Below are 18,915 nucleotides of genomic sequence, written 5' to 3' on the forward strand. Positions count from 1 at the left end.
AGTTTGGATTCTATCGCCACTGCGAGCAGATGTGTTTTGTGTCGTCTGCACAGCTAGTTTCGCTTTCGACAAGAGCGATTACGTCACAGCTGCCAGTCATTTCGATGGATGAAAAAGCAACGTTGGAGAGCATTATAAAAAATCAGCCGTTCTAATGGCTCTAAAATTTTTCTAAAGAACTATTAGGATTTGTTTTTCGCAAATCGCAGGTAATTATCCTCAGTTTAGTGCAAATCAAGAACAATTTGGTTAGATTTGTGCACTTTTCGCTGTGTGAAATTCACAGTAATCGAGATCAAGTGAAGCCTTTTTTTGAGAAAAATGTTCCGAGTTTAATATCGTAGAGAATTCCGCAATTTGACCCTTCTGAATGCTGGAAATTAATCCCTACAGCATATTGATAGTTTTTTTCAAAAAATTTTGCAAATCCGAAATGAAATAATCGACATAAAAATTCTGTATGCGGCTATTTTTATAGCCGTTAGGACCGCCCATTAGTGGAAAAGCTACAAACGAAATCAAATAAAAGGAAATCTTAACAAAAATTGAATCAGTTTGGATTCTATCGCCACTGCGAGCAGATGTGTTTTGTGTCGTCTGCACAGCTAGTTTCGCTTTCGACAAGAGCGATTACGTCACAGCTGCCAGTCATTTCGATGGATGAAAAAGCAACGTTGGAGAGCATTATAAAAAATCAGCCGTTCTAATGGCTCTAAAATTTTTCTAAAGAACTATTAGGATTTGTTTTTCGCAAATCGCAGGTAATTATCCTCAGTTTAGTGCAAATCAAGAACAATTTGGTTAGATTTGTGCACTTTTCGCTGTGTGAAATTCACAGTAATCGAGATCAAGTGAAGCTTTTTTTTGCGAAAAATGTTCCGAGTTTAATATCGTAGAGAATTACGCAATTTGTCCCTTCTGAATGCTGGAAATGAATCGCTACAGCATATTGATAGTTTTTTTTCAATAAATTTGCAAATGCGAAATAAAATAATCGACATTAATATTCTGTATGCGACTATTTTTATAGCCGTTAGGACCGCCCATTAGTGAAAATGCTACAAACGAAATCACGTAAAAGAAAGCTCCTAACAAAAATCTAATCAGTTTGGATTCTATCGCCAATGCGAGCAGATGTATTTTGTGCCGTTTGCAAAGCTAGTTTCGCTTCCGATAAGAGTGATTACGTCACAGCTGCCAGTCATTTCGATGGATGAATAAGCATCGTTGGAAAGCATTATAAAAAATCAGCCGTTCTAATGGCTCTAAAAGTTTTCTGAAGAACTATTAGGATGTGTTGTTCGCAAATCGAAAGAAAATATCCTCAGTTTAGTGCAAATGTAGAACAGTTTGGTTAGATTCTTGCACTTTTCGCTGTGTGAAATTCACAGTAATCGAGATCAAGTGAAGCCTTCTTTGTTTTTGCGAAAAATGTGGAAAAGAGGAATGCTTGCATAATTCATACAATTGATCAACTATTTGATATTCGGAAGTGTTAAGGAACATGTCATTTGTTTTCGTATTCACGACATCCAGTTATGTCTCTGACATTACCCACCCGCCTTTTTTTTGGTTACACTTTAATTCACTAAAAAGAAAAACGATTTTAATTACATAGTGCTGCCACTATGAATATTTATTACAAATGAGATTGAAAAAAAAGTGAAACATTCTCTGAAAATTTTCATTTGCATTGGCGAGCTAAAATTATACACTTTAATAAACTTGTTTTCTAATTTTATTTATACTTGGCATCCCAAGTAACAATTCGAATGCCTTATGGTTTTGATTATAATTTATAGGAGTTTTGTAATTGATTTTTCAATCACTACCTGTTTTATGACAACTATAATAAGTGTCTCTTTTAACTAGTAATATCATAGTTTTCAAAGTTTCTATAAAACCCTTTACCTACACTAAAAATAAAATAAAAATAAAACAATTTGCACTAGAATAAAACCATGCAAACACTCTTAATATTGCTTTCAAACATTTTCTTTAAAACATTATTGTCAGTTAAATTCTTTCATAAATCTAGTTTTGTGTGTGCGTGTTCATTCTATGACAATTTCACTCAGAGTAAATTTGAGGGTTCTAAAGTATATTTATGACACATTAGTTGTAGGCTATTTGATTTATTGCTTCTTAGGTTAGGTGTAATTTGCATTAAAGGAAATTTCATGGCCGCCATTATGATGTTCTATACCGTAGCATTTATTGACATCAAATAAACTTCGAAATGCAAAAACGAGGAAATATGTTGGACTTTCATGATTCATTTTCAGATCGTATGCACAAGTTTTATCGCCACAGAATAGTTTATACAAAAATGACGAAAAATCAAAAAAAAATAATTCTTATAAATCATGGAGACTTTCGCAAAAACCGCATTTATTTCAAGGCGATTAGTTATAATTCTTCTTTTCATCCTTACATTCACGATAAAAATAAAAGCGCATGAAGTTTTTACGTTCGGAAAAGGTGTCAAACTCGTAATTAAAATATATATTCTTACTGATTGCATTCAAAGTAGACATGACACACATAGTCAAGAAAAATATCATCAAAACGACAGTTTATTCATAGCGGAATTCATTCCATCCAAAGAAATTTAATGTTGATCGTAAAGCTGCAGGAACATGCTCTTATAGAGGGTTTCAGTAGGCTTTCGTGGAGTTTAAAGTTTTATTGCAAGATTTATTATGTAGCATTGAAGACAGCTACAAGTATTTAATAATATTAAAAATGTTACTTGGGATCATTGCTCGCGTACCCTGCAAAAGTTTTTTCTTTTCACATTGTGCGAGAAGCAACATCAAAATCAGCCAATCAGAAACTGGTCCATTTTTGGAACAAAAGCAGCCCCCCCAGTTGTCAGGTCTTGTCTTAGGTTGTTTCAAACTAGGCCAATTCCTCTCTGTGAATGTTTTGAGTTGTTGCCAACATTACGGATGGCACTCTACACGAGACAATATTATTGTCAATGTCATGGATTATTATTTTCAAAGAGCACGAAAAAACAATTTGTTCCATGGCTTACACGCTTAAAAATAGTTACTCAAAAATGAGTGAGATCTCACTCATCTACAGAAAAAGTGGAACAACTCTAATTTAGAGTAACTCCAAAGTTACTCAAATTTGAGTTCTTCCACTGGAAACGATATTTGGGTAAAATCTACTCATTTACTGAGTAATACTTTATTTGTACGTGTACCAAAAATCAAATCACTCAAATTTTGCGTGAAATTTTATTTCACATTTACCAAATTTGCAGAAAAATTGCTCCTTTTCTGAGTGTATTGTATTAAAATATTAGGTAATTGAACTCAATACTATATCAAGTGGTGGTCGCTTGGAGTTGTGTGTCAATCGCAAATTAACATACATGTCAGTTATGCTCAGGCACCAATCATACACTTATTCCTCACAAATGACATTTGAGCATATTCGTTTCCATTCTGAACCAAAACACGGATTTTATCATTCCGGTTTTTGCAGACACAACACCGTTTGTGTTAAGCGACTCACCCTCGAAACACGCGATCTCACTAACAAAAAATACAACCTGTTGCTACAAATGGTTTTTACAACTTTTAGACTGATCTTGCGAATAGTGACAAAAAAACGAGTTCTTGCGTTAAACTCAAATTTAGAGTAGAAGTTACTCAATACCATTGATGATAACTACTCAATTTTTGACGTTTCCATGTATCATTTGAAAATGAGTAACTAGTACTCAAACTCTGAGTAACTTTTTCTAAGCGTGTATCCCATTTTGATCGAAATTTCGTGAGAGAATTTAATAATGTTCACACTAGAGGCGTGCAAAACAGCTCATTTCGGTGAACAGCTCCGAACCGATCAGCTCACCAAAGTGAATCGATTCGATGTATCAGCTCATCAGCTCTTTTATTTTGAACTTAAGGTTCATTTTGTGCGCCGTTTTTTTTATGCACCGGTTTTTTTTTTCAAATGCATGATCGAAATTGAATCATTGATTTGCAATGATGCAATGAATGCCATGCGAAATAATTGATGTCGACTAAATTGAATCTCTTAAAGAGCCGAAGATCCGATCAGCTCGTAGCGTGTTCCCTGCGTCATAATGCAGTGAACTGGGTAGCAAATGAGTGAGCTGGTGAGCTGCGGTTCTTTTGAAAAGAGCTGTGAGCTGTCAGCTCACTTCAATGATTCGATTCACTGGAACAGCTCAGGAGCGAATTGCCCATCTCTAGTTCACACCTTTTTATCTTTACGTCATGGAAACTTTTGTCGCACTTGGTTTATGCGACGGCAGATCTTTCATTAGAACCGCAATACCACAAAGAAAAGTCCAAACGAGAAAAGTTGTCACGAGCGAAGTTAAGCCAAGGTGTTGTTCCGTTAGGTGCGTTGTGGCACTAGAAAATCTGTTTTTACACCGTTCGTTTTGGCTTCCAGTGAGTTATGACCACAAAGGGGTTGAAAAGTTGCTTCACCTGTTTCCGAAGAACGGACAATTATCTCAGCATTTCCAAGGACGACGGTACCAGCGGAGAAAATGTAGAGGAAATTTTCGCAAAACACTTTTGGTTCACCGTAAGTGTCATGTTGCTGTTTTTGTGTTTTTTCTTCTGTTTCCGTTTCGTAGGTTTTCATTTCTTGTCACCTTCCCATGTTTCAGCGCACCGAGTTCCACGATCGTATAGTTTGCACCAGTTGCTGGGAGAAGATTGATGATTTTCACAAGTTCTACTGCGAAGTTGAACGAATTCACGCACCCGCTATGATGCTGGAGGTGAAGGTGGAACCGTCCGACGATCCCGCGGAAGGTACCGTATTCTTGCCGGAAGTTGAAGACTGTATAGGTGGAAACAGTACGACCACAACCGACGACATCGTTATATCCGGCGGATGTAAGGAAGCGGATGAAACAAGGTAGGTTAGCGATTGACTGGTTATTTCTCTTTTCTGTAACAAACTGACAAATTGTTGGGCTTCAATTTTGCCAAGTAGAAATGCAAAATTGTACGAAGTATTCACGTTTTTCGCTAGAGATGTTGGTTTTGCGTAACAATAATTAGAATTTGCCTTTAAACGGTTTGATAATTGAAAAGTTGATTAGATAACATAAAACAAACTTCGTAGCCGTGCTTTCAGTTCTTGAAATAAGAATAGCTTTGTTCTTATCAGAGCTATGGCAACATATCTTAACTTGAAAGTTTTCTGCGGCCAAGTTGACAATTTCGACTGGTCGTATTCAGATGGGGCTATAAAAAACAATTCCTATCTGTTGCACTGCAACAGACACGGCTTATAACCAAACTAAAGTCCTGCCTTGTTTCAAAGACGTTGCAGAGACGCAACTGAAACATCTGGACTAGCACCGTCTTCGTCGGCACCGATTGGTTCGCATGATTCGTCCAAGCCGCTCGAGTTGCTAGAGAAAATGCAGAATGGATGCATGTCGGCCGCCGTCATTCACAAGGTAAATTATACTGAAATCCTCCAAAAGCTAAACAACAATCAAACAGATTGACTGTCCTCAGCAGGGCATTGCACGGGAGACGGTTTGCAACAAATACAGTCATGGGACCCAAAGCTCCATCGATCGAGTAGACGTGGCTCAACTGCACAGCCGGCTGGATGCCATCGAAGCGAAAATGGACGTTCAAACTGATATGCTAGGACGGATAGCTGCCTTTATGATGGATACCAACCGTTTCCCGCAGCAGCCACCGCAGTCGATTGCCGCCCCAACACTGGACCAAACTGCGCTGGGTCGTAGTGAGGTAAAACAGCGAGCAATTGAAGAAGATGTTTACGAATTCGAACGAATGAATAAGATCGAAACGGGAGAGGAGCTAACGGCACTCGAAAACAAACTGCAGGACCCTGCCTACGAAGCAAAGTTCCTACGGTACTTTCAAACAGTATATACTTTGAATGGAAAACGAGAGGGTTATCCTTTCTTTAAAACCGTGATCCGGAAGCTGATTGCACCGGTTGCTCTGCTGCCCTACTCGTGGAAGGGTGGTAGTCGTATCGAGAAGGGCACCGAAAGTTTTGCCGCGAGGAACATGAGCTTTAAGCTGTCGTTTCCCAATTTCGTACGATTCGTCCGCCGAGTGGTCAGTGCGGCTGATTTTGACTATACCGAAGAGGACAACGAGAAAGCGTTCAGCGATTTCTTGCGGCAGAAGAAAACCGAAGTCAAACGGTACGCTGTCGGGGTCCTGGAACGGCGGGCTTCCCATACACGGAAACGACGTCGCAAGGTAGCACGGATGGATTCCAAAGCGGTCGGTAACAACTATCCTACCAAGGAGCAATCGTTCGAGGTGGACCAATATGACGAGGGCGGAATGAGTTCTTGTGACGAATCGGTCCCACTGGAGGTCGAAACCGGTGCCGAATGGCACGGACTGGAGCAACCGAACGCACCGAACTATGAGGGAATAATGAAATATGAGATTGAATAGGGAAAGCATGCTTGCTGCTGTTCAACTGCTTCAACTTCGCAGTTGAACAGAGTTGAAATATGGTTAATCAATTATCACCTTCAAAATATAACGTGCTTAATATGTTTACTACGCCTGACTAGCTTAAGACGACTGTTCAAGCAGAACGACTGTGGAATAAACGGGAAGATCTGAAACTTTGGTGTTTTCCAACTTTTTAGTCAAATGATAGACAATCCATCGAATTTTATTTTCATTTTCTTCGCGCTTCGTCTTTGACTCGTCGGTGCATAACACGATTGTCCAGCTCAGACGACTTCAAGAAGTATGAAACTATACTTTTTGACACACATCGGCTGTGCATGTATCCAAAGAATATATACTCTAAAACTCAACGAACGGATCGGGCAACGATCCAACGACGAAGATAGTTTGAACGCGGTATGGAAACAATCACTATGACATTTTTAATACAACATCCAAAGATGTCTTAGATAACAGTGGATTCCGGGAAAAGGTTATTGGATAAACAATCAATTCAAGAAAGTGCTCCTCCTATAGAAAGTAAAGGATGGTTGGCAACTCGTTGAAGTACAGTAAAAATATTAAATGGCCGAGATGGCTACCCTGCGGATTTCCGGACGAAGCGATAAACTCATAGGAAACGTGATCGCCGATTTTCACTGCTAAACGATGATCCATAAGATATGATTGCTACAATTGAAGTATGTTAAAACCGAATCAAAGCTTTCCAATTTAGCAATTGTTATATCGTGGTTAATTATATCCGAGGCAGAGTAAAAACCAGTGTAAATAGCGACTGTTTGTAAACCTTTTAACATATTATCAGTCACGTAGGACATGGATGACAATAGGTTGGTGGTTGTGGAGCGCTTAGGCATAAAGCCATGTTAAGTATCGACAATATATTGCTTGCAGTGGTTGAAAATCGGTGTCAGAATAACCTTTTCAAATAGTTTAGGAACTGCACCAGACGATATACGTGCTTCTATGTTTCCGGAGATTCAAGCAAAGTACAATACAATGATCATTGTCTCGAGATGAGACCAAAAACTAACGACAATGCCGTTTGCCCGAAAATAATCAATTGTTGACCTCAGAAAGTGCAGATTTCAGTAAGCGAAATGCAAAAACCATGCACCATGCAGATGGAAAAATGTACCTCGTCATAAACAAGGTACAAGAGCTGCAATAGCACAAATCTGATAACACAATATACATACTGTTTTGTTCCAAAACACGCGACGGAAGAAGTCAATTTGCCGACGGAAAACAACAAAACATGTTTTGAGCATAACAATAACAAATACCCGTTATGTGAAATACATTGTTTACGAATTGTTTACGTCGGTATCGATCTTTCGTACGAACACATACTTGATCGAACGAATACGAATCAGTTATTCTTGCTTTCATTCGAATGTATTCGAACGCCCGATAGTTGCATGGCCTGCTATTGAATTTCATCCGGATCCGACCTCGATTTTTTCAGAGATCGCTCATCCGATTTTCCCAAGCTTTGGTTCAAATGAAAGGTCTTACAACTCCATATAACACTATCAAATTTCATCCGAGTACGGCTTCTTGTTGTGGAATTACAGGCGGATAAGTATAAAAAAATCATTTTCAAAAGCGAGTTTTCATACATGACATGGAAAAATCAAGCCAAATACATTCAAATAGTCGTACTATTATTCAATTAGGGAAACATGATTAGTTTATGACTAAATACGTTGATTTCGGGTATACCGGATTATTGTTCCTGATTCCGGAAGTAGCAGAAAAAAGCTCATGTGCTCTAAATCTGAAATCACTGCAATTTCTCAGAATCGGCAAGACAGATCTTGGCAAACTCAGATTTAAATGGAAAGTATTACGTTTCTCAAATTGAAGTATAATTATAACTAAGATCTGGGTGCCGTTGAATTCCCATGCAATCTGCTGTCGATCGCACAACAAGAAACATTTTCAACCTGGTAGAATGACAAAAGAAATGTCATTAAAAAATAATGAAAACAGCAATGATCCTAGAATGCTACCTTGAGGAACGCCTGATTAATTAATGAAGTTATATGACTCGACATTTCCTAACTTCACTGATAAAACTCGGCCTAAGAGATACGGTTTAGGGCACTGAGAAACAAACTAGACGATGCACCAAGACGCTCAAGTTTCGCAAGTAACAGCGTATGATCTACACGGTCAAACGCAGCTTTGTGGCCCGTATATATTGTATCTATCTTTGATCCAGTTTCAGTGTTCTTAATACAATGAGAACAAAATTGTTTCAAGTTAGTGATTGTAGCTTTACCTAGGTAAAAACCATGCTGATCATTAGAGATACCTTAGAGTCTTTGTTTCACGAGATAAAACGTTGCCCACTAAAATCTTCAGCAGTTTTGATCCATCAACGAGAGAAGTTATACCTCGGTGTTTTGCAATAGTTTGTTTTGTAGATCGGGAACATATAAGACTATTTCCAACTCACAAGAAATGATTGGTTGAAAATTAATTTCAGGGGCGCACACAATGCTCTTGAACATCTATTCAATACTTTTCAATACTACTGGGATTCCATCTGGTTCAGCTAACTAACTTATTGCCCATTTAGGGGTTAGTCTATGTTTGTGCTTAGGGCACATAACCGTTTTTACTGTTCTTTACGTTTCGTCTTAGACTCGTCAGTGCAGAGCAGTTCAAATTGAACTGCTTATTGCAAACTTAAACAGTTCAACTTGAACCGCTAAGCAGACGTAAAGTTAATGCTATTTGCAAAACGCTTATATATTTGGTACCGAAGTACCACGTCTTTCCTGACGTGCCGAACGAAAACGTCTGCTTAGCGTTAGCTATAGTTAGCGGTTCAAGTTGAACTGTTCAAGTTTGCAATAAGCAGTTCAATTTGGACTGCTCTGCACTGACGAGTCTAAGACGAAACGTAAAGAACAGTAACTTATTGCCGCCATAATATCCTCATCAGAAATATGAACGTTTGCAATATTTATCACATTATATGGAAGTTGCAGGTTACACTTAGGATGTTCGATGTTTCATTTTAAAACAGGGGTTCCTAAACTATTTTGGGTCATGGACCCCTTCACTAAAATTAACTTAGGCCTCAGACCCCTACCAACAAATTCCTTTGAAAATTCAATTTCTTGCTTTTAAAATTCTTACCAATTTCTGCGGATGGTCAAATAAACAACTTTTTTAGTGTAAATATTTCAAAGAACAACTTATATCAAACAATAGATGGTCGATTTCTAGACCTCGTCGACCCCCATGGTCAGTCTATATCGACCACTTTGGGAACCCCTGTTTTAAAGGAAGGAAGTCTGTCTTCTTTGCGTTTGCCATTAACAAAAGAACAAAATATCTTCGGATTTCGTTTCAAGATGAATTGAGTTTTTTGTACATGCTAGTAGTAGAGTAGAGATAGCGATTATACGACCGATAATTGTTACTAGATTGATCAAAATCTCTGCTTGTTATTGGGTTTCATCGATTGGAATAGCGCCGAACCTTTTGAGCTCACGTAGGTTTCTATTGCCCCAAGGTGGCTTCGGACGAGGGCGGAGTGCAGGAGCAAAACACTGGAAAAATTTTCTACTGCTGTATCAACGTCAGCTGCATTATCCAATAGAGAGTCACAGTCGATAACAGACAGTGCGTTAAGTCCGGAAAAGTCAGTCTTCGAAAAGTTGAACAGCATATCTTCACACACATCGTCAGAACGCACAAGTCGAGGACAAGTAAGTGTGACAGAAAGCGGAGGATTATGTCTTGCAACTATGAATTCTGCCGAATTTAAACGATCTTCACACTGCAGAATTATCAAAGGACATATTATCATATTAATTGAATTCAGTGCTTTGATTGAGTTAATCTAATAAATCTCTAGCACTTTCGCACTCTTATAAATAGCCATGAAAATTGCGCCTCCGAGTTTACTTTCATTGCTAATATCTATTTGTGTTATCTATTGAGAGTACGAATTAGTTCGCTCCGTTTTAAAAAAGATGGCTCTGCCTGTTATGAATATTGAACAGTAGTTAGTCGAAGTAGAAATAAAGGAACAGTTAAAAGCAGGAAAAATCTGATTTACTAAGAAAAAAAGATAAAAAAGGCTCGACCGATCACGATGACAATAAAAATGCACAAGTAACTTTATCTACGGCATTATCGAACCGCATCTTATGCAAGTCGGTTCGATACCGATTCTAGTTTTACCTAATGAGTCATCTGAGTTTCATTATTTAAACCTTTCTTAGGATGTCGACCGAATTTTACACAGGCTGCTATTGGCACATGGCCGCAAAACCAGACCCTGTCAGCTTGGAGCGAAATCAATCTTCAGTTCAGCAACGCCATCACACGACATTACATTGAACATATATTGTCAATTGTATGGGTGCACAGTGTTGCTATGTTCGAGTTGGCAGTTGAGATTTGCCAAGGCTTTTTAGTTTATTATTGGGAGTACAAATTAATTCGGTCTGTTTTCTTTTTGGTCCAAAATGCATTTATTTCAAAATAAATAGAATTTATAGATTAATCAAAGTATCGTTTATTGCTAGTTCCTACCTCTCAGGCAATTTTTGAACTAGGATTCAGGGGATCAAACCCCTTCCGAAACTTAACAAAATGATTATGTTATGAAAATTATTTTCCATCTATATAACGATTTCTTTTACTGTCTCAAAAAGTTACTTTTCATACTTTGGTTTTTTCCAAATTAAACAAGACTGTCTTTTGAAAAGAGCTAAACATTTTTAACCAATTTTTCAAAGAGTTATGCTGGTATAACAGTTCGACTGAAAAGTTCGTATCGTTCAATAGTAACACACATTTTTTTGCCAAAATTCGTTTTTATTATTCAACATAATTGCCATCAGAGGCGATACAGCGATTATAGCGATCTTCCAATTTTTCGATACCATTTTTGTAGTACGATTTGTCCTTTGCTTCAAAATAGGCCTCAGTTTCAGCGATTACCTCTTCATTGCTTCTAAATTTTTTACCAACGAGCATTCTCTTGAGGTCTGAGAACAGGAAAAAGTCACTGGGGGCCAAATCTGGAGAATACGGTGGATGAGGGAGCAATTCGAAGCCCATTTCGTTCAATTTCAGCATGGTTTTCATCGACTTGTGACATTGTGATTGTGAGCTCACGCGGCACCCATTTTGCACAAAGCTTTCTCATATCCAAATATTCGTGAATAATATGTCCAACACGTTCCTTTGATATCTTTAGGGTGTCAGCTATCTCGATCAACTTCACTTTACGGTCATTGAAAATCATTTTGTGGATTTTTTTCACGTTTTCATCGGTAACAGCCTCTTTTGGACGTCCACTGCGTTCATCGTCTTCGGTGCTCATATGACCAGTACGAAATTTTGCAAACCACTTACGAATTGTTGCGTCGCCCGGTGCAGAGTCTGGATAACACTCATCAAGCCATTTTTTGGTATCGGCGGCACTTTTTTTCATCAAAAAGTAGTGTTTTATCAACACACGAAATTCCTTTTTTTCCATTTTTTTCACAATAACAAAAGTAGCTTTACTCAAAAGGCAATATCTCACAAACTAATAATCAGACAGCTGTCAAATTTATACACGTATCTTTTGAAGGTTGGTACTAACTGAAAATGGTATGGATTTAATTCTAGTGGCGTCCTCTCAAACTTTTCAACCGATCTGTTACTAGTGATTTTCCCAAAATCAGTCAATCAGTATAATCATTAAAAATACTGAAAAAGTCCTTATCGAGTTCTACACTGGAAAAAAAGGATTTTAAAAATTCAAAATCGATTTACAAATAGAAAGCAAGGCAATTTTAAAGAAAATTTTTAAAACAAAAACTATTTCTTGTCCAAACTGAATTTTTATTCAGTTTTTTTTAATACTAATCGAATTTTACACTGGAAAGAATCGATCTTAAAAATTTGAAGTCAAATTACAAAAAAAAACGTAATTCTTTATTTGAATGAAATTTTTTCCCAACATCGCTAATTATGTTCCCTGTAAGATGGGCGTTTTGAAGGAAAAAAAGTTTTCCTGATAAAAACTTTTACTTATCCAGCACTGCAAATATCGGGCAACTAGCAATAGGGTATTCAGTGAAATTTTCTCACAAATTGAGATTCATTGGAATCTTGGATGATTATGACTATCAGTTTAGTTAAGTTTTCGATAAAAAGATACTGTAAACTTAAAACGTAAAATAAAATAAAAAATGTTTTTTTAATTAATTTTAAAATTTTAAAGTCAATTCGATATGTAAGTTTTTGTGTATTTTTATTGGAAAATTTGATTGATTTTGTGAAAATCCCTAGTATAATACGCTTTGTCATTTTTCGTCAACTATTTGAAAGAAAAAAAGATTTAAAAAGTTTAGCCCTTCTTAAAAGGCAGTGTTGATCAATTTTGGAAAAACCAAATATGTAATGTGACATTTTAGGACAAAGTCTATGTCTACAAAAAGTTTCATTCAAATCTAAGAAAAATCTGTCAACTGCGAACGAAACGAACGTGAAATTCGTCATATTTAAGTCAATTATAAAATGAGCAATTTTCAATAAACTACTTTATCCAAAAAGTTTCCAAGTAGTTATATACACATTTCATGTCGTATGTATATTAATCATTATATTCTGAAACCCCTCCGAACAAAATTTCTGGGTACGCGACTGATTCCTGCGAATTAAGTTAACCAGGCAGGTCATCGCCATATCGTGCTGCATCCGTCGGCGCAACCAGTAATTAGAAGGGGCAATGTCAAGAGAATACGGCGGATGCGGTAAAATCTCCCACTACAAATATTTTTTCACTACTTTTGCGACATGAGGCCGAGCGTTGTCATGCAGGAGTTTATCATCTCTTTGCTTGTAATCCGGCCGTTTTTGCTCATAATGCCTATACCGATCGCCTGATTATAGCAGCTCACAACATGACCTTCGAACCATTTATATTCAACTTTGGTGTTGATGTTGAGGTCGATGACAGTTGACTGGGCATAGCGTAGTATTTTTTCCTCTTGAGTTATCATATAATATCCATTTTCCATCTCCAGGCACAATTCGATGTAATTGTGCCGGCACTGAACTGGAATGGTTTGAATAGTCCTTATACGGTACAGTAAATTATTCCGCTCCTGCAGTTCCCTGCAATGTTCAAGGATTTTTTATCAGTTTCTTTGAACCTTCCTCTCACAATAATCTCCTTGATGAAAACCATCTAATTTTACAATCTGTTCTACACTGGATTTCTTTTCCTCAGTCACATGTTTGTCGAAGCCGTTTACCAACCGGACAGTTCAAAATCGTCCCTGGAGATGAGTGTTAAGGATGAGCCAAGTATCAACATTGCCCGAAAAAGAACCAGTGAACGTGGCAGTCGAGTAGGCGGCGAAGACGACAGTGACAACGACGACCACAAAAACGACAACAACAACAACACCAGCGATGATGATGGTGAGGAGGAGGAAGAGGAAGATGATGATGAAAGCCGTGATGCGGATTACAAGCCACCGACCGAAAGAAATGTCGATGCCGACCAGACAGAATCGGAACTCGAGCGTGAAATGCCAGTGCGAGGAGCAACGGGTGGTGCGAAACGAACCCGCCCGAAAAAGGTGGAAAGCAACGACAATTTTACCTGTCACAAGTGCGAGATTGCCGGTACGAGTAAAGGTGAAACGTTCAACTCTTTCTATAGGTTGAAACAGCACTTCCAAAAACTGCACGATACACCCTGTTACCTGTACTGTTGCGATAAGCAGTGGACAACGTCGCGAAGCTACAAGATGCACATATCCTATCACACTGGGAATCCGAGAACGAAAAGTAATAAACGACGGTGCATCGAGTGCTGTCGGTGGTTCAAAGATGAGAATTCCTTTGCGGATCATATGGCCCTGGTGCACACACCCGAGGAAGACAAGCAGTTCAAGTGTGAACGTTGCCCGAAAGCATTTACCGGAGAAGATCAGCTCAACAGTCACGTCAAATGGCACGACGAAGTGGAGCAGCGGAATCATCATTGTGCAATCTGCAATCGCTACTTTCTGAACATAGGAAATCTACATAATCATAACCAAAGTCATCACGGTAGCAAGCCTGCGGCGACCGGAGAAAGCAGTACCAAAATGGACGATGAAAGTGAGAACGAAACGTCGGATAAACCAACGACCAACAAAGCTACCAAAGCAAGCAAGAAAGCAGCGGATTCCCTGCCCAGAAGGGAACGAAGTACCCCCGAGCAAATTGCCGAACAGGAAGCGTTGATCCGTCAGATCGTTTCGTTGAATTGTACCCGCTGTGAGTTCGTAAGTGATTCTTATACTAAATTGGCCTACCACAACCGAAAGTTTCACAAGGAAACCGGCGGAGCGATTCACTGTTGCGAGCGTCGGTTCGATTGTCGGTTGCGTCTGTACGAGCACTGCCTGCGTCATCTCAATCCCGATCACTTCAAGTGCGAACTGTGCGGTAAGGTTTTCAAGGACAGCCAAGGCCTGCAGCATCACAACTGGTGGATCCACACGCCAGCCTCGGAGCGGCCCTTCAAGTGTGACATTTGCGGAGATGCGTTTGTGAAGGATTACCAGCTGAAGCAACACGTCGAGCGGCACATCGAAAAGGAACGCAAGACGCACACGTGCGATCAGTGCGGTCGAATTTACACCACGGGGTTGCAGCTGAAAAAGCACATGCAACGACAGCACGGGGCATTGAGCGATTGGGTGTGTGATGTGTGCGCCAAAGGATTCAGTCATCGGGTGCTGCTGGAACGGCACCGTTTGACCCACAGCGAAGAAGGAATAGCCAAACTACGGAAGCAGTGTGAAAAATGTGGCCGATGGTTGTCCAACATTCGCAATTTCCAGCGTCACAAACGTTTCTGTTACGACACCAGTGGACCAATCAAGTGTGAGATTTGTGGTCTGGTGTCGGTGAATGCAGCGGCACTCAGAACTCATAACCGGCTGCATCATTCCAACAAACCGAAGTATGCGTGCAGCTACTGCGGAAAGGAGTTCAAGAAGCAGATTAGGTGCAAGGTAGGGAAGGGTTTTTTTTTTCGTGGATCAACTAGTTCCTATTTATTTTTTGCTTTTAGGAACACGAAGCCAATCACACCGGAGTTGTGCTGTACAGATGTCCGTACTGTCCTCGGATGTGCAATTCCAGTTCGAATATGTACACTCACAAGAAGACGGCTCATCCGGAACAGTGGGCCGAAACGGTTGCCGCCAGGATTTTCAAACCGTCGTAGGCATATCGGTTAGGTTAGGTGGATTGGTAAGGTAAGTACAGTTTGGCTCCATAAGAACATACTATTTTAGTCTCTAGGTGATCATTGTTTGAATGTTTTTACGTATGTGGGAAAATAAAAGCTCCCGTATGTGCTTAGAGGAAAGGAAACTGTGCACTGATACTGGTCCGTGAGTGAATATTACCGCCAACCCAGCTGGTTAAAAAGTGTTGGATTTCTTACCCGGTTGAGGTCCCGAATTTCTTATTAATGTTAATCGGATCTGTTGTTAAAAAAACATCGAAATTGGCGTCCTCAACCAATGAAGTACAAACAGGTGGGGCTAATGTAGTATTTTGTGTTAGTGAAATGGACTTGAATGTTTTTACATGAATGACATACCGAATTGGTTGTCATGAGCATATTCAGTGTTTTAATGAATAATCTATATATATACACTGCTGGTCGATAAAATAGGTGTATGGTATAATATTGAGTATTTCCGTTCATCACGCACAGAATCAACCACCGAATTATTTCAAACCTTGTCTGCACAAAAGCTGTCAAATCATTCGTGCCTTTGTTACACTGATTTGATTTGCATTCAAAGCGTGGACGTTATTTGTACACTGGAATCAATTCTTATTGTGGACAATATAATAGGTGTGCGGATAGTATTGTTTGGTAATTACTCTTTCCTATTTCAGTAAATGATCTAATTAAATAGGTTTGTATTCTTTAATGATGTGAAATGCTACGGAATGCTAAAAAAATAACGTCTCTTAATAGAATGGGTCGTGCGTCTCATTGTACTGAGTTGGAAAGATTTTTGGTGAAGAAATTACGAGCAGAAGGTAAAACTTACAAAGAAATTGCAAAAACACTGGAACGTTCCGAAAACTTCGTCACAAATGCTTTGAAACCTTTAAAAGAAACGGAAACACGCGGGAAACCTAGAAAAACTTCGGCAACAACCGATCATCGTATAACTTTGCTAGCAAAATCAGATCCTTTCGCATCATCTAGGACTATTGCAGCAGAGATTGGAAACGTTGTAAGTTCGAGAACAGTTCGTCGTAGACTGCAAGATGTAAACCTTCCTGGCAGGATTGCTAGAAAGGTTCCTCTTTTGCGAAACAAAAACCTTCGATCGAGAATGCAATTTGCTATCGAACATCGATCGTGGGACGGTTCGAGCGGAAGGAAAAAGTGGCGAAATATTCTTTGGAGCGATGAAACAAAGATAAATTTGTTCTCTTCTGATGCACAACGAAATGTTAGATGACCACCAGGTAAAGAATTTGATCCAAGATACACACAAAAAACTGTTAAGCATGGAGGCGGTAGCATAATGGTTTGGGGTTGTTTTTCTTGGTACGGTGTGGGTCCGATTTTCCGCATCAACACCACAATGACCAGATTCGAATATAAAGCCATTCTCGAGGATGTCATGTTACCCTATGCTAAGAACGACATGCCTATTATATGGCATTTTCAGCAGGATAACGATCCGAAACACACATCAAAGTTAGTTAAGCAATGGTTTCGTGATAACAATGTATCTGTTATCGTATGGCCCAGCCAATCTCCCGATATTAACCCAATAGAAAATCTATGGAACATACTTAAAAAGAAATTATCTGGTCATACTTTCTCAAATAAGAACCATTTATGGGATTTTGTTCAAAAGGAATGGTACGCTATTCCTACGGAGACATGTCAGCGTCTGGTCGAATCAATGCCAAGAAGAGTGAACAAAATATTGCTGAATAAAGGAGGATACACTGGATACTAATTATCTTTTAATGAATCAAATGATTTTTTGTAATTCAAAGAAGAAGTTTTCTTTTGTTATACACCTATTTCACTGTCCAAGAACATTTGAAATTATATGAATGAGAAAGTCACAGTAGTGTGATACGTATAATCAATTAACTGAATTGTTCGTTTTCCCATAAACAATTGATTACAATAGTAAAAGTTAGACAAAGTACTCATACGACGAATAAAATTAATTTTTTCCAATTATTTCATGTCACACCTATTTTAATGACCAGCAGTGTATATATAGTTTTGACACTTTTTTCCAAGTTTTTCGAACTGTTGAATGGTTTCGGCTGCCGAGACATGTTTCCTAAGATGTACCTTCGTTAATGCCCAAAATTCCTCAATTGGTCGAAGTTGTGGACAATTTGGTGGATTCATGTCTTTTGGGACGAAAGTGACATTTTTGGTAGTATACCATTCTACAGTTGATTTCGAGTAGTGGCAAGAAGCAAGATCTGACCAGCAGACAACAGGATCCTTGAGGCTTCGAATCATGGAAAGAAGTCGTTTTTGTAAACATTCCTTGATGTATATTTCGCTGTTCATTGAAGCAGTGGTGATAAAGGATTTCGAAATCTTACCGCAGCTACAGATTGCTTGCCAGACCATAGCTTTTTTACTAAATTTTTCGACTTCAATCGATGCCTTGGACTGGTTTAACATTTGCCCCTCCCGCACCGTATAATATTGTGGTCCCGGCAAGGATTTGTAATCGAGTTTCACGAGGGTTTCGTCGTCCATGATTATGCAGTTCAAATTTCCAGCAAGAATCGTATTATACAGCTTTCGAACCCTCGACCTGATCGATGCTTCTTGTTTCGGACTACGTTTTGGTTGTTTCTGCTTCTTATAGGTTCGAAGATTCAAACGTTCTTTAGCACGAAGAACATTTGACTTCGAAGTGCCCACTTTTTTGGCCACATCCCGAACTGAAACCTCTTTCTTTTGCTCGAATGCCTTCAGTACACGTTTACCCAACTGAGGGTTAGCAGGACCTTTTTTTCGACCCGTTTTCGGTTTATCCTCACCGAACTTCCTGATTGCATTTCGCCCGGCTTTTTCGCTTACTCCTTCCATTTTTGCTGTCTTTCTCAGTGACAGTCCGCGTTCTGTGCACCATTTGTACACAATTTTTCGACGTTCTGCTGAAAGTCCACGCATTTCGAAACAAACTAATGAAAACGAATAAACAACTGCGCAAGTGGTTAGAGAAGAGTGTAAACAACAGGACGCAGCCATAAAAATTGACAGATTCTGAGCCATTGCGAAATGGCAGCGGTTTTTGGTTGCGTCCATACTTTCTGGGACAGTCTTTACAAAACAAAATTGTTTTTCTTCTTCAAATTATCATCAACAAGTATTTTTTTTGTA

The 18,915-nt window shown here is 38.9% G+C and overlaps 1 protein-coding gene across 1 annotated transcript; it reads left to right on the forward strand.

Annotated features, from left to right (window-relative positions):
• The first annotated feature begins 4,303 nt into the window (after window positions 1–4,303).
• On the forward strand, window positions 4,304–15,872 carry LOC131425899 (zinc finger protein 93-like). The gene is made up of 4 exons (XM_058588177.1): window positions 4,304–4,578; window positions 4,664–4,917; window positions 13,741–15,523; window positions 15,583–15,872. Exons 1-4 carry the CDS (start codon window positions 4,447–4,449, stop codon window positions 15,736–15,738), a joined length of 2,325 nt encoding a protein of 774 aa, XP_058444160.1. The 5' UTR covers window positions 4,304–4,446; the 3' UTR covers window positions 15,739–15,872.
• Window positions 15,873–18,915: the final 3,043 nt, after the last annotated feature.

The sequence above is a fragment of the Malaya genurostris genome, chromosome 1 (genome assembly GCF_030247185.1).
Source record: "Malaya genurostris strain Urasoe2022 chromosome 1, Malgen_1.1, whole genome shotgun sequence".
Taxonomy (NCBI): Eukaryota; Metazoa; Arthropoda; class Insecta; order Diptera; family Culicidae; genus Malaya; species Malaya genurostris.